The sequence below is a fragment of the Budorcas taxicolor genome, chromosome 3 (assembly GCF_023091745.1).
Source record: "Budorcas taxicolor isolate Tak-1 chromosome 3, Takin1.1, whole genome shotgun sequence".
Classification (NCBI taxonomy): Eukaryota; Metazoa; Chordata; class Mammalia; order Artiodactyla; family Bovidae; genus Budorcas; species Budorcas taxicolor.
Genome location: NC_068912.1, coordinates 120,359,644 through 120,375,327, shown reverse-complemented (window position 1 = coordinate 120,375,327; position 15,684 = coordinate 120,359,644). Strand labels below are relative to the sequence as shown.

General features: G+C 65.7%; 1 protein-coding gene across 1 annotated transcript in view; it reads right to left on the bottom strand.

The window, feature by feature from the left end:
• CROCC2 (ciliary rootlet coiled-coil, rootletin family member 2) overlaps nucleotides 1-15,684 on the bottom strand; it is a 62,870-nt gene that overhangs the window by 45,645 nt on the left and 1,541 nt on the right. The window contains 12 exon segments of the mRNA XM_052638107.1: nucleotides 2,027-2,257; nucleotides 2,476-2,622; nucleotides 3,035-3,179; nucleotides 3,593-3,775; nucleotides 5,554-5,744; nucleotides 6,021-6,209; nucleotides 6,519-6,615; nucleotides 7,027-7,224; nucleotides 7,650-7,750; nucleotides 11,192-11,357; nucleotides 12,624-12,730; nucleotides 14,961-15,109. Coding sequence (XP_052494067.1) covers nucleotides 2,027-2,257; nucleotides 2,476-2,622; nucleotides 3,035-3,179; nucleotides 3,593-3,775; nucleotides 5,554-5,744; nucleotides 6,021-6,209; nucleotides 6,519-6,615; nucleotides 7,027-7,224; nucleotides 7,650-7,750; nucleotides 11,192-11,357; nucleotides 12,624-12,730; nucleotides 14,961-15,109 — 1,904 coding nt within the window.

Genomic DNA, 15,684 nt, shown 5'->3' with positions numbered 1-15,684 from the left:
GCACACACATGATCAATTTATTTTCAACAAGTTGCCAAGATCATCCAAGAAGGAAAGGAAAGTCTTAAAAATTGCTGTGGAAACAACTGAATATTAATGTAAACAATAATTGGACCTCAGTTCCTATTTCATACCACACACCCACAGTTTCCACACCTTCATGTACATCAGAATCACTGGGAGGGATGATTAAAATCCAGATTTTTGGCCCCATCCACAGAGTTTCAGATTCAGTAGGTTTTGGGAGGGCAGCTGAGAATCTGCATGTTAAGCAAGTTCTCAAGAGATGACTGAGGCTGCTGGCCCGAGGAACACACTGTGAGAACCTCTGCTGTACAGAAAAAGCAGCTTTAAGGGGATCACAGACCTAAGAACTGGAGGAAAACCACACCGGGATACTCTTGTCCTTGGGCTGGGCAAACATTTCTCAGACAACACCTAGAAAATACTAACCATAAATTTTTAAAAAATTTGGTAAACTGAATATTGCCAAAGTTAAACTTTCCTGTCCATCAAAACTGTTGGCAACAAAATGTATACACACGTCACACAAACGTGAGGACATCTGTCTGACAAAGTGTTTGTACTCAAGATGTGTGAACTAGAAACCCGTAATCAAAATGGGACACCCAATAAAATAGACGGTAGGCCTGAACAGACACTTGACGAGATAAGGTTCACAAACATTTAATAAGCAGATGAAAAAAATGTGCTTAACGCCTTTTGTCACCAGAAAATGGCCAATAAAGCCACAAAGGCGTGCACCTCCACACACAGAGAGTGGCAAGACGGACGGTGCCGAACGCTGACGAGGCTGAGCAGCAGCTGGACGCCACCCACACTGCCGGCAAGAGAAACGATACAGCCACTTGGGAAAACTGCCTGGCAGGTTCTTCTAATGCTCAAGAACATCTACCCAGTGACTCCACAGTTCGCTCTTAGGTATTTACTCAAGAGAAACGAGAATATCCATATAGATTTGTACACGCATGCCTGTAGCAGTCTCGTCCACCTTGTCTACTGGAAACCTACAAATCCAGCAGTGGGTAAATGGGTAAAAGATGTAATTTAGCCACACGACGGAATGTCACCATGCTGTCAAAACCAGGAGCTGCTGACACGCCTAACGACAGAGACGACCCTCACAGATGCCACGCTGAGGGCGAGAAGCCGGGCTCCAGAGTGTCTGCAGCCCACGACTCCATACGCAAAGCACCTAGAGCTGGGGAAGCCAGTCCACGGTGGCGAGGTCAGGGCAGAGGACGCCTGGGTGGCCACGCCCCCGGGGAGCTTGCTGGGCTGGTGCAGACGCCCTGCATCCTGACCAGGTGGGGGCCACACCAGGCTCGCCTGGGCTGCGCACCGGCTTCACTGAAGGTGACGATGCGGCAGCCACACAGGGAAAGGACAGGACAGGGTCTGAGAAACAGGAAGAGGCTAGCCCGAGTCCCGAAGGTGACCGGCCATGAAGTCTGAATGCCACCGGGGACCCAGGACTCTGCAGGGACGGGTCTCCACGTGCACCTCCAAGGGAGAAAGCAAACGTGCCGCGGTGTCTTGTGCTACGGAGCGTGACCACCGCTACGGAAGATCCACGCCGGCAGATTTGGGAATGGATGCACAGATGCGGCTGTGAGCGTGTGACTGGGCAGCTCTGTTGTGTGGATGTGGCCCAGGGAGGAGACAGACAAAACGACGGAGGGGCAGGGGAGCCTTTCCCTCGAGCGTGTGAGTGTCGCTGGGCCCGAGGCCTTCAACCCTCTGACCGGGGGGGACCCGGCCCCTGGGTGCTGGGGACAGGCCCGACATAGACGTCCTTTTTGGGTGCTGCTGCCCCATCCCCTACCTCCCACACCGGGAAGCCGGCTTCGAATCAGCCAAGTCGGGCAGCCTGAGGTTAGAAAGCACCGGCGCTGACGTCCGAGGGCCAGCGTGGCTTCTAAATCCGTGTGTGCCCGTCCACCCCAGAGGCAGGGGCGACCCTGCCGGATGGGGTTGGGGACTGGGAGCCCCATGACCCCCTCACGTGGCCCACCTGCTCCTGCAGCTGGGCCCGTTCTCGCCGGAGTCGGGCTGCCTGACCCTCCAGCCGCTCCAGCCGCTCCTCCAGCCGCCCGCAGGCCCGCTGCAGGCCCCTCCTCTCGGCCCGCAGGAGCTCCACCTGCCGCTCGGCCTGCGCCAGCTGCTCCCGGGTGCCCGCCTGCCCCTGCACCAGCGTCTGCTGCTGCGCCTGCAGCTCGTCCCGCTCCTGCTCCAGCTGCCAGTGGGGGGGGTGCGGGGAGGGACGGGGGTGGTCCGTGTGCAGACCCAAGCCCCACGCACCCTCGCCCCCAAGTCCAGGAGTGGATATGGTGGGGAGGAGGATGGGCGAAAGGGGAGCCCTGAGCTCGGGGGGCCGGGGTTGGGCCAGGGCTTACGGCTGCTCTGGGGAAGCGGGACCCGGGGGAGGTCCATCCCCCTGGGCCCTGGTCTCACCTGCAGGACCAGGTGGTTCAGGGAGCATTTGTCCTGAGCCAGTGCCTCCGTCACCGCAGCCATCTTGGCCAAGGAGTCCCTCTGCTCCACCCCCTCTGCCTTGAGCCGGCTCACGAGCAGTTCCAGGTCAGCTTTGCTGGACTCAGCCTAGGGCGGGGAGGGCAGAGGTCACCCAGCAGGGAAGCTGGGATGGCTTCTAGATCTAGGGGAGCCGTGGTGGGGTGGGAAGTGAGCTGCGCATCACGGAGGCGTGTAAGCTGGAGCTCAGGGGGGGGCCTGGAAGCAGTCCCGCAGTGGCGAGGCCTCAGGGGTAGATGGTGGCCCCTGGATCCAAGGCTGCAGCCGAGGGAGGGGCCCCCAAGAGCAGCTATGGCCAGCACTCAGGGGGACGGGCTGAGGCACACTGGTCGGGGACCAAAGAGGCCACCCTGAGGCTGGGGCCGGGGAGGACGGGGGGAGGCGGGGCAGCAGGGGAACACCACTGAGGCTGGAGCCAGGGGATGGCCTGTGAGCCCAGGCCGGCGAGGAGAGGGGCGGGGCAGGGCGGCCGGGGGCGCACCCGGGCCAGGGCGCCGTGCAGACCCTCCCTCTCGCTCTCCAGGATGTCCCTCTGCAGCCGCGCTGAGTCCAGCGCCTCCTGGGCTGACACCAGCTCTGTCTTGAGCCCCGAGACGGTGCCTTCCAGCTGCTCCAGGCGCCCTTGACTGAGACCGGGAAACAGAGGGCAGAGGGCATGAGGCCACCTCAGGACGAGAGCCGGGCCACCTCATGGCGCCCACAGTCAGGGTGACCGCCTGCAGCTGCCCCCAAGGCCCGGGGCCCCAGAGGAGCATGGGTCCCCTGCAGGCCCGGAGTCGCTGCCCGGACCTGGGTGACAGCCTGGGCCAGGAGAGGGCAGCCACGCTGGGGCCCACCCCGGCGGGGCCCAGGGATTGGGGTGGGTTTGCCCGGGGTGGGAGGTCTGGCACTGGCTGGACTTGGGGTGGGTTTGTGAGTGGCGGTGGGAGGTGGCCAGCGTGAGAGGGGCCTGCGGTCTCACTAGCGCCCCCTGATGAGGCTGGTCCCAGGGGTGGGGGAATGCGGGGCCCGGGGGCCAAGGCGCCCACGGGAGGCCCACCTGCTCTCCAGCGCCCTCCGGCCGCGCTCGCCCTGCTGCTCCAGCGCCTCCTTCTGCTCCGTGCACTGCTGGAGGCTCCTCTGCAGCTCTGCGTTCCTGGCCTCCATGCTCCGCTTCTCGGCGTGGGACATGGTCGCCTCCCCCCTTAGCTCCTCAACCACCTCCTCAAGAGCCGCCTTCTCTCTGGAAGGAGGTGAGGCCGAGGCTGGGGGTCCTGGGCACATTCGTGGGGGTGATCAGGGAAAGGGGGCCACAGAGGCCGCTTGGGGCCAGGCTCAGGGACACGTGCGGACCACCCCCAGCTGGTCTGTCCAGGCTCCCGGGTGTGGGCCTTGCGGGAGCCTGTAAACCCCGGACGGCCTGACCCCGGGGTGTCCCTAAGCTCAGGCCTCTGCCCCCGTGTGCTAAGCCCAGCCAGTCTGGCGAGACCCTGTGGGAAGGAGGGAACCCCGGCCTGCCAGGGGCCCCCACATCTCCAGGTGCTGCTCACCCACCCTGACAGCCTACCCTGGAGACCCACACCCTCGTCAGAGCTGAGCTCACCGCTGACCCCCACCCAACCCCAAGGTTCCCTCTGCAGGTCACCCGCCAGCCAGGACTGGATCTCAGCTGTTCCCCACCCGGCCAGGCCCCGAAGCACCAAGTCCTGAGGCCCCACTTCCCAAACGCCTCCTGACTCAGCCTCTAATCCCCGTGTTGAGGGGCCACTGGGCCTGTGCCCCCCAGACCCCAGGACGCTGCGGTCTAGCCACTTGTGGAAAGGCGGTGTCCCAGCGAACAACCCCCGTGGCCCCTACCCCAGCGACTGCTGCTCCTCAGCAGGCTGAGGTGGCCCTGCCTGCCTGCCCCACACCCCATCGCCCCTACTGGAAGGCCCTCCTGAGACCTCGCGGGCTCCCCCATTCCTGCCAGGCCGAACCTGCGTGCTTCCGTCTCTGCTCATGGCCTGTGCATGAGAAGGACTGGGTCTAATCTTCCCTTGGACCTCCTGCCCCAGCACTGAGTGCACTGTGGGGCCCTCCAGAGAAAGGGTAGCCCCGAGGGACCTGCAGGCCCAACCCCCGGGTGAGCGAGGGGAAGCATGGGAGGCTGTCGGTCCGCCCCTCATGGCTGCCTCCTGCAGGAAGCCTTCCTGGGCTGCCAGCACGCTCCCATCCCACACTCCGGCTCAGGCAGCATGTGGGTCTGGGAAGCCCAGGGCTACAGATGCCAGGGGTTCTCATCCCGCCCCTCACCACCACCTGCCCCAGGGCAGTCAGATGTGCACAGCAGCATCTAGACAGCCTCCTGGCCAAGCGCACCAGGAGACGCCAGACCCATGGGATGCGCCAGGAGGGCCGGCAGGGAACCGGGGGTCTGTGGGCCACCTGTGAGGGATGGCTCAGACCCCTGGAGGACTCTTGGCAATGGAAATGGGGCAGCAGGGCAGAACAGAGCCTGGTCCCAGGAAGGGCATCTGGGAGGCGGGCCGAGGGGCAGGGCTTGTGCTCAGCCTGGGCTTTGGGAAGGTGAGTCCTGGGTACAGCCAAGACGGGCCCAGGGCAGGAAGAGGAGTGCTCAGTGCAGGCAGGGTTTTGGGGTGGAGAGGGGAGGGAGGCAGCCTCCAACTGGACATTTTCACTTGTGCTCCTGGAGGGCCTCGTGGAGGAGGTGGCCCTGCCCCCTGCCAGCCTCACCTCCCCAGGAACTTCTCCTAGAGGGCCTCATGGAGATGGTGGCCCTGCCCGTCGGCCTCACCTCCCCAGGGGCTTGCGCCCTGCCCGCTCGCCTCCCCTCCCCTCCCCAGGAGCTTCTCCTGGAGGGCCTCGTGGAGGAGGTGGCCCTGCCCACCAGCCTCACCTCCCCAGGAGCTTCTCCTGGAGGGCCTCGTGGAGGAGGTGGCCCTGCCCACCAGCCTCACCTCCCCAGGAGCGTCTCCTGGAGGGCCTCGTGGAGGAGGTGGCCCTGCCCACCAGCCTCACCTCCCCAGGAGCTCGCTGGTCACGCGGCTCCACTGTGCCTCCCGGCTCTGTGCCTCCAGCTTGCCCAGGAGGTCCTGGCGCTCCTCCTGCAGGAGGCTTCTCGAAGCCTGCAGCTCCCGCTGGCTCTCAGACAGCTGCTCCTGGAGCACCGTGGCCCTCGCCTCGGATGACTCCAGCTGCTGGCGCAGCTCCTGCCCAGGAGTAGGGGTGCCGTGAACCCCTGTGTCCTGGCCAGGCCTCTGAACAGGGAAGCCAGCCGAGGCCTCTACTCCCAGAGAAAGGACGTAGTTCCGACCAGAGCCCCACTGCAGGGCCAGGCGCCTGGGGGTCAGCCTCCTGGGTTCAGCCTCCTGGGGTTCAGCCTCCTGGGGTTCAGCCTCCTGGGGTCAGCCTCCTGGGGTCAGGTTCCTGGGGACCACGGGCAGGCCCGCAGTGGCCCTTCTCAGTCTAGCAGGCTTTGTGCCTACCTGCTCCCGCTGCCGCCACCTCTGAATGGCCGCCCGCACAGCCCACAGTGCTGAGTCCAGGGTGGCTGGGGACTCAGCCCTCAGGAGGGACCCAGTGTGCAGGGGGCTCCTCCGTTGGCCTTGCACCCCCTCGCCTTCAGCACCACTGCTCCTTGCCAGCTCCTCACTCCCCGCGTCTGCCTGGGCCACCTTCAGGGAGCAGAGAGGATGGAGCTAAGGGCTGAGGTCACACGGGTCCTGCCAGACCATCTCCAAGGCCAGCCTGAACCGCGGGGGTCCTGCGGCCGGTCGGCTGCCGTGTGGGAAGGACCCAGCTGGGCCTGCACCTGTGTGATGCTGTCCAAGAGGAGCCGCAGGGTCTCCACCTCCGCCCTCGAGTCTCCCGGGGCGGTCGGGCCTCCGCCGCCGTGCTGGGACTCCTGGGGCGATGGGGGGTGGGGGAGGCTGCTCAGCGAGGCCCAGGTCCCCCCCACCAGCCGCCCTCTCCCAGCCGCGCACCAGTCTCTGCACGTCTGTTCTCAGGGAAGAGATGGCTCTCTCCTTGCTTGCATTTTGCTCGGTGAGCTTCTCCACCAGCAGCGTCTGCTCTGCGAGTCTGGGGACAGCGGGGTGGGGCAGGGCCGTCCGAGCGGAGATCAGAGCCCAGGGCACTGGGCGCCTGGGAGTCCGGCCCTGTCTGCCTCCTCCGTGGTGCTGTCGGCCACCTCTGATCCCCACTGCGGTCAGACGCCCCTCTCCTGCTCTAGAAACTTCAGCGACTCCCATTGTCTCGGGGGTCAGTGTAGACCCTGAGTTCAGCATGAGCTCCCACCATGACCCGGACTTAGCTTGCCAGCCCTGTGGTGAGGCTTCCTCGGCCCCACCCGCCCTGGTCGTGCCCTGCCCCTCCCTGTGACTGGAGTGCCTCTGACGGTTTATTGTCTTTCCTTCCCAGAAGCCAGCTTCTTCTCTGACCCCGGGCCACGCTTGGGCCTCCCTAGACCCAGAGCCCTGGGGGCCCGCACACCTGGCCTGGAGCGCCGCCTTCTCCGCAGCCCAGCGGCCCTGCAGCTGCAGCATCTCCTGCACCGTGTCCCGCAGCTGCTGCTCCAGGGCAGCTGCCGCGCTGCCGGCCGTCAGCCGCAGGTTGGAGCCGAGGTTCAGGCAGGCTGTGTGCAGGTGCCGGGCCATCCTGGCCACATCCGCCCGCAGGTCAGCGAGGCCCCTGAGAGACCAGGGCGCACCCGGCTGAGCCTCAGGAGTGTCTGTGGGCTCAGCCTGCGGGCTCCATGCCGGCTGGGACAGGCGGGGTCTGGTCTCAGGACAGCGGTCTGCCCACCTCAGTGGAGGACCCACAGGTGGCATCACAGCCGGGCAGGGCTGGGCCGGGGCTGGGCCAGGACGCACAGGACAGGCTGTCTGCCTGGAGCGGGACTTGGACCACCTGAGCCTCAAGGGCCCAGGACAGACGGAGTGAGGTGCCTGGCCAGGACCAAGCTCCATGCAAGTCTGCCCGCCGCTGCTGACGGTGGTTCCCTAACCAGTCTGCCCGCTCATGCTGCCAGACCCCCCGCCTGACCGGCCCTGTGCACTCAGCCAGCTCCCCCAGGGCACCCTCTGTCCCCCTTGGGCCAGCGGGTGGGGACGCACTTCTCGGTGGCTGCACGCAGCTCAGCCAGGTGTCCCCGGAGCGCGGTGACCTGCCTCTGCAGGAGGGCGTCCTGGGGCTGCCCCGAGCGGGCGCGCCCGGCCTGCAGGCAAGAGACGGAGGCCAGGCTGAGGGGTGGGGGGCCCGCGACCCCATTCACACCCACACCGCTCCTCCAGCACCGGGGCGGGGGGAGCAGACCTCGTCATCAGCCTCTGTGGCCTCTTCTCCTCCCCAACAATCAGACTGCCCCCTACCTGGGACAGCGCTTGGCTCCCCTCCCAGAGGCTGTAGGGATGAGTGCCCCCAGCTCCAGAACCAGCACTCCCTCAGCCTGGTCCCCCTGGGGGCAAGGGCAGCACTCAGCTGGGGTGTGGGCGGTGGGGCTGGGTGTGGGGGTAGAGGGTCGGGTGTGGGCAAGAGCTGAGGCAGCAGGATGCAGCCCCGTGTGGTCATCGAGGCCAGCCTTGCAGAGAACTGCGCCGAAGCCCAGACTCAGAGTCCCGGGCTCCGTGCCGCCTCCCCAGCCCCGCGCCGGGCCGGGTCCCTAACGCTGAGCTCAGAGGCCGGGCTCTGCGGGCTCCCACAGCCCCTCCACCTGGTGGAGCCCCAGTGCTTTTCGGCGTTGCTTCTGGCTCCAGACCCGCACCCCCACCCGCCCCTTCATGAGGCCTTTGCTGAGCCCCCTCCCCGACCCCCACTGAGGTCCCCCCACGAGCCCAGAGGCCCCCTGCGGTGCACCGTCTCCTGGAGTGCCACCCACCCACTGTGGTCATCGAGAGCCCTGGTGACACGGAGGGGTGGACACCGGCCCCGCCTGCCCGACGTGGACTGAAGTACAGGACACGCCAGACTCCACAGCTTCTGGAAGCGAGGCTGGGTGGCCGTGTGGTAAGGGACACGCAGGCCAGGGACGGGTAAAGTTCCTGACTCGAGAGCGACTTGCCAAATAGCAACTTGAACTTGCTTGACGACAGGGGCTCCAAGGACAGAGGGGAAAGCCTCAGTCCACTCAAGGGGGAGTCCACTCACCTATAGGAATGACCCCCCAGGTTGCACCCCAAGTAAGGTGTGCTAGAGACAGGCAGACCTGCACACGTGCACACACACACAGCTGCCTGCAGGCGCTGTAGGGAGGTGCAGTGGATGGTGAACCAGCACACACATGCACGCACACACACACGCACACACCCTGTAGAAGGGGCAGTGTCCCCCTCAGTTCACATGTTGAAACCTAATCCCCCACGTGATGGTATCTGGAGGTGGGGCTTTTCAGCTCCACCTCTACGAAGGGTGTTAGTGCCTTTAGGAAAGGGGCCCTACGAGCTCTCCCTCCCTTCTGCCGTTTGAGCGGACAGCCAGAAGGTGTCATCCATGATTCAGACAGCGGTGCTCATCCTCACCAGCCACTGAAAGGGCTGGCACCTTGATCTTGGGCTTCCAGCCTCTAGAGCTGTGGGAAATGTTTGTTTATAAGCCCGGGGCTGGGGTATTTCTGCTCCAGCAGCCTGGAGGGACCAAGACAGGAAGGAAAAACCTTGGTGATTTGGATTTGGAACCATGAGTTAGCCTTGGTGCAATTTTGAGCCTAGATTCACAAAACCTGGGTGGTTTTAAAAACAGTAAATTAAAGCTGAAATTTACTTCCATGTGGCCCCAAAGATGACCAGAGTCCCTAGAATCTGCCTGAAGCAAATGAAAATCTTTTTTGGAACATACCATGTTCATTCCAGGTTTCAAAGACTTTTCAGAGTTCCAGGGATACTACGTGGCGCTTAACTGAAGAAATCAGAAAACCACCAAAGACACAAAGAACCAAGCACCATGATCAAGAATCAGCTGAGACAATAAACTCAGACCTTGAAGGAGGCCAGCACCGTGATCAAGAACCAGAGAGACAGTGAACTCAGACCTTGAAGGAGGTCAGCTATCGGAACATCAGAAACAGACTGCAAAATAACTGCTTTCTAGAGTGCGCCAACAGACAGAGCAGAGGCTTGAAAACGTGAGATTAAGATGCAGAAAATGGAATAAAAGCAGGAGTTTTAAAGATGAAAAATACAGTATTAGAAGTTAAGCCAAATAGGCAGGTTTAACAGAGATTGGATACCAGGAGAGAAGACTGATGAGCAGCAGGGTGGGCTTGAAAAAATTACCTACGACATAGACCAGGGCAATAAGTAGGGGAGGCTGAGAGTAGGAGGGAGCCCGGGAAGAGCGAGGTGCATAGGGCAGAGGGGTGGGGCGAGGCGGGGCGGGGCGGGGCAGAGGGACTCGAGCAACTATGGAAGACAGAACAGCTGCTTTCCCAGACAAGAAGAGAAGGAGCCCTGAGGAGCGGAAGCAGAATAAACAGAAATCTGCTGTCTGAGGTCACAGGAAGTCATAGCAGAGAGCCCCCAGCGGCCAGAGCGCGATGCCCGCCAGAGGAGGCAGGGGTCGGCGGCTGTTGGCAGGCTGGAAGCCAGGAGACTGGAGCCAGGGCCTCGCTAAGGTGCGAGAAAAGCCGCTGCCAGCAAGTGGGAGAGGCGTTCAGGGCCAAGGGGGAGTAAAGAGCCTTATCGTTGGCGCCAGACTGGACTCAAGGTCCGCCTCCGAGGCGCCTGTTCTGCCATCCAGCTGAGGCCGGGGTGAGGTGTCTGCCCCGTCCCACCGGCTCTGCGGCAGCCCAGCACCCTGTGAAGACTGATCTGATCGGAAAGGCCATGTCTTCTCCCCACGCCCGTCTGACATCCTCCTGTCCCAGGACAGCTGTCTTGCAGGAAGGGCCGTGTCCACAGAGCTGGGGCAGCCCCTGCTCCCCCAGGTCAATGTGGGTAGAGCTGGGACGGCCCCTCTGCGGTGGGCTTGTCCGAGGGACCCCTGTGCAGGGTCGGCCTGGACCTGGGGACCGCCTCGGCCTCTGCCCCACGGCCAGGGAGAAATCCTGCCCTGGAGGCCGCTGGCAGGTGCTGGGGGGCATCCAGGGCAGATCAGGGAAGGTGTGGCCAGGCACAGGCGCGGCTGACAGTCTCAAGTCCTGCCCGACTTCACGCTGCATGTCCTGCAGCTGGCGACCAGCCTGCACGGTCCACACAGTACCGCCACTGCAGCGAGGCTGAGGCCGCAGCCCTGTGCCCTGACCCCACCCAGGGCTGAGGGTTTCGTAAGAGGCCTCAGGGACCCTGCTGGCCCCGGAGTCCGGCCTGTGGAGACTCCTCCCTACGGCGGGGACAGGGCTCAGCCCTCACCCGACTTCCCAGTCCGGCCCTGGGCTCCGTCTCTCAAAACGGGGGGCTTCCCACCTGGTGTCCCCCATTCCGCAGATGGGTGTTGCCAGGCCGAGTGGGGGTGTGGTGTGGCGGGGGGCTGCTGCCAGCTCACCCCCTCCTGGTCCTTGCTGCCCACCCCACGCCAGGCGGTTGTGGCCAGGCTGAGCGGGGTCGTGGTGTGGCAGGGGGCTGCCACCAGCTCACTCCCTCCCGGTCCTCGCCGTCCACCCCCATGCCAGCCGCGGGCACCGAGCCGGGCATTGCCCTGCCCATGGGCGGGAGCCGGGGAGCACCTCTCTGCGGGTCCAGCGCTGTGCCTCCCGCAGCTCCAGCTCGGCCCGCAGACGGGGCACACTGCCTGTCGTCCTGGCCAGCTCCTCGGCCAGCCTGTCATGGGCCTTCCTCATCTGCTCCAGCTGTTCCCGCAGGAGGGCGTTCACCTGGGAGAGGCCGGTGCTCCTGGACGGGCCGGGATGCGGCAGCGTGATTGTAAGCGGGTGGCCTCCCCTTACAGATGTGCTCAGACCCCCAGGCCCCAGACCTCCTGGGCTCAGAGGACCCCAGCTCGATTGTGCGGTCCCACCACTCCTGAGCGGCGCTGACCACCTGCAGTGGTCCCTCGTGGACAGAAAACAGAGGCCTGCCTTGGGTCCCCCTCCAGTACCCTGCCCTGCCCCCGACATATCTGCTGCCCCCTCCTCCCTCCCTGAGCTCCCTGGCTCTGCCCTCACGACTACGGCTGGCCGTTCACGCCAGGGTGTGGAGGTGAACCCCCAGACCAGCAAGAGGGCCAGGGCTTGGGAGCCCCAGCTGAGGGAACTGGGGCTGGGAGGGAGGCGTGTCCCTGTCGCGGGGTGGGCTGGGGGAGAGGGGTCAGGTGTGCCCCGGGGAGGGGGCAGCCCCTCCGTGACTGTGGGCCTCTCTCCCCGCAAGGCAGGCCTGTGTGTGGCTGCAGTCGGGGACCCCGAACCCTGCAGAGCCTGCACTTCCTGGCCTGGCTGCGAGCCCACGGGGATTCCTCTGTTCTTCTCCGCTCTGGGAGCGTCAGCCTCCTGGAGGTTTATTTTCTGCAGCCCCTGCCCCTACCCCTCGCTTCTCCAAAACTGGTTTTCAAGATGCTTCTCAGCACTGATCCTTTGCCAGAGTCCCTGAGAAGAAACCAAATCTGGGAAGTACATCCACAGACGGCTTAACCTTCCTGGGCCCGGCGACGGAGCCGCCTTGGGGGCCCCGCCTTGCCTGCTCCCCTCGGCAGGGACCCTGGCGAGATGCTCTTCCGTCTGGGGGCATGTCCTGGGGCTTGGGGCTCCCTCTGGAGGGCCGGGGGTGACATACAATTACCCACAGTGAGCAAATGAGCCTGGTCATGACCAAGAGTGGCGTGAAGCTGAAGGGGCCTGGGGGTCAGGGCTGGAGCGGGAAGAAGAGTGGGATTGGGGGGAAGCAAGAGACACCCCAGGACTGGCCAGGCCAACCAAGGCCCGGGGCAGCTCCGGTGACCTGCCCGTAGCACGGGCCAGAACCCTTGCCCCAGCTGGTGTCAGGGGGCTGAGGGTGGCACACCCGGGAGCAGACTGAGGCCCAGGGGTGCGGCCCCCGCCCGCCCTGCCCCGCACCCCCTGGCTCTGACTCGGAGTCTCTCTGGAGGAGTCACCAACAGCCCGGGGCACCTGCCCTGCCGGCGGGCTCCCTGCAGCCCTGCTGGCCGCACCCGCCCGGCCTCACCTCTGCTCGGCCGCCTCCAGACGGCCCAGGGCCTCCTCCAGGTCCATGCTGCGCTCCAGCTCCGACCTCCGCAGCTGGGCCGTGGTGGTCTCCAGCCGGGCCTGCAGCTGAGAGGGCATTGACCCACCTGGCCGGCTGCTTCCAAGCCCTGCGGGCTGGGTGGCTTGGGCACAGCGCCCTCCCCAGGACGGCGGGAGGGCTCCGGGGGTCTCCAGCTAGGCGGGGGTCAGGCTGGGGTCAGGGGTGCGGTCAAGCGGGGTGTGGTCAGAGGGGTAAGGCTGGTGGCCGGCCCCACAGCGGCCCTGCGCCTCGTGCCGCGGCCGACTGAGGAGGCCCCGCGTCAGGCCAGGCAAGGGGAGGTGGAGCCGGTCTGCGGTCCCCTGCGCGGCAGTGAGCCACACAGGGCCCCACCCCGCCCCTTCTGCCTGTGCTTGACCCTCTGTCCGCCACCAGCCCCTCATCCAGAGGTGGGGGCGGCGAGGCCACCCCACGGTAGGTGAGCCTGCAGCCCGCAGGTGGGTCTGGCGGCAGGGAAGCCCCAGGAACTGGCCCAGACCACCTGCGAGTCTGCAGGGCTGAGCTGATGGGAACCTCGCTCTGAGGGAAAGGGGCGGCTGGGGGCTGGGGGCGCCACCCAGATCTGCACCCAGAGCACGTTCTGGGGGGTCCGAGGAGGGGCTGCAGCAGGCCCAGGGGGCCGGCTGGCGGGGGCTGAGACAGGAAGACCAGGAGAACCGAGGACCCACGTGCGGCGGGGCCTGGGGCCCAGGAGGCGGGGAGGGTGGGGCTCCCCTGAGGCCCATGGAGGGGCTGGGGGATCCTCGGAGGAAGGAGGCAGAGGCCCACGAAGCAGTCACGCCCACCCCCACGCCGCCTGCCCGTCTCCTTGGGGCACTCGGAGACCAGGCTCCTCCGTGGTCCGCGCGAGGGGTGCCGGGGGCGGCCTGGAGCTGGGATCTCACTGACTCACTCGGTTGCCTAATCTGGCTGCAGGGCTTCTGCGGCTTCTATTCCCACTGGCCTCTTGTTCCCAACATCTCCCCACCCTGTGCTAGGAAGACGCCCCCACCCCCAGCTCCACGCGGGCCGGGGAGGGGGCGGGCGGCGAGCTCACCCAGTGCTCCCGCCCCACTGGTCCTGCCCGAGGAGCTCCCTGGGCGGGTGGGGGTGAGGACGGGGGTGGGGGGGCCTCTTGTGGGGTGGGGGTGAGGACGGGGGTCCGGGGGCCCCTTCGTGGGGCTGGGGGTGAGGACGGGGGTCGGGGGCCCCTTCGTGGGGCTGGCGGTGAGGACAGGGGTGGGGGCGCCTTCGTGGGGCTGGGGGTGAGGACAGGGGTGGGGGCGCCTTCGTGGGGCTGGGGGTGAGGACGGGGGTCCAGGGGGCCCCTTCGTGGGGCCGGGGGTGAGGACGGGGGTCGGAGGGCCCCTTCATGGGGCTGGGGGTGAGGACGGGGGTCGGAGGGCCCCTTCATGGGGCTGGGGGTGAAGACGGGGGTCCGGGTGGCCCCTTCATGGGACTGGGCACGCCGCCGACCCCAGGAAGCCCTCAGGACCCTCGAGGAGGCGTGGCCAGCTGGGGCCTTCAGGCTTTCAGCCCCGGTCACTGGTCACACCAGAGAAAGGGCCGGACCGGGTCATCTCTCAGCCTGCAGCACAACCCTGCTCAGCTGGGACCGGCAGTGAGCCTATTTCTTCATCTGGGGTCATCCATCCCGCCGCATACAGCAGGGGCCCATGCAGACACGGGCTGTGAGCGTCCCCGCTGTGGGCCGGGCGCCCTGCCCCGTCCTGCTCTGAGGCCACAACTTGGGGCGGTGGACATGAGACAGAGGCCCTGCCCGGTGACCTCCATCACCACTCTGCCTCAGTTTCCCTACCCGCACACTGGGAGACCATCCCGGCCGCACAGGTTGGGGCCCAACGGCCTGTTGCTGTAGCCGGTCACCCTGGCAGGCCCTGTTGCCGCCGGGGGCACTGAGGGTGTGTCCAGGGCCTGTCTGTCTGCCTCGGTTGTTAGGGGTGAGGCTGGGGTGCAGTCAGCTCCTTCTGGCCTGCTCGCCTCCCCTTGGCAGGTATGTCCACACGCTCATGCTGGGCAGGGCGCCGGCCCCACGGGTTGGGACTGTCCTGGCCGCCCCCCGGGGCTCTGGGCAGGCAGGCACAAGTCATTGCCTAAGCCGGCTCAGGACCCCTGGGCACTATCCTGCCTCACCTGCCCTCTCCAGCCTCAGTTTCTCTCTGCGGTGCAGGGTTCGGCCGTGGCCGGCCACTGTCGTCCCCCTGCTGGAGGGCCTGTGGGTCACCCCAGGGCGGGCTGCCAGGCACCCTGAGCACTCACCCGCTCGCTGACTGCGTGGTACCTGCCAGCCAGCTCGTCCCGCTCGGCGCCCGCCTGGGCCAGCAGGTCCTCCAGCCGGGACAGCTCATCCTGCAGGAGTGCGTGCTCCTCCGGCCCGGGGCGCGGGGCGGCCGGGGGCTCCCGCAGCCCTGCAGGCGCAGCAGCAGGGTCAGCCTGTGGCCAGGCCAGCCCCCAGTCCAGCAGCCTGTCCACCCGGCCCAGGGGCCCCCAGTGCGGGGGAGCGGCGCCTCCTCTCCTCTGGGTGGGCACGTGCCCACTCACGTCTCTCCCCAGTGCAGCCCAAACCAGCACAGCAGAGGGCCTGTGGGGGCGGCCTGGACACTGGGCACCCCTACCCCCGCCAGGCTTGAGAACCGCTGACTCAGGGCCGCAGGGTCCCGTCCCCTCCTGAATAGGAAGTGCTGCCCTAAGCATGCAGGGACTCTCTCATTCCTTAACACACCCAGCGAGGCCCCTGGCTCCTCTCGGAGGCTGGAGAGGCCCTCACTACCGAAAGGGGTCTCTGGGACCCACGTACGAGGGGTCAGGAGCACGGCCTGGGGCCAGGCCGGTGGCCATGGTGACCGACAGCGAGAGGCCGGCAGTGGGGCCGGTGGGCGGGGACGGAGCTCAGGCGGGCCGCCGCCCTGCACCTGCGCTTTCCAAGCGCCAGCCTTTAGGATTCTCACTCATCCAGTGAGAAAGGAGACTGGCAGCCGCAAGA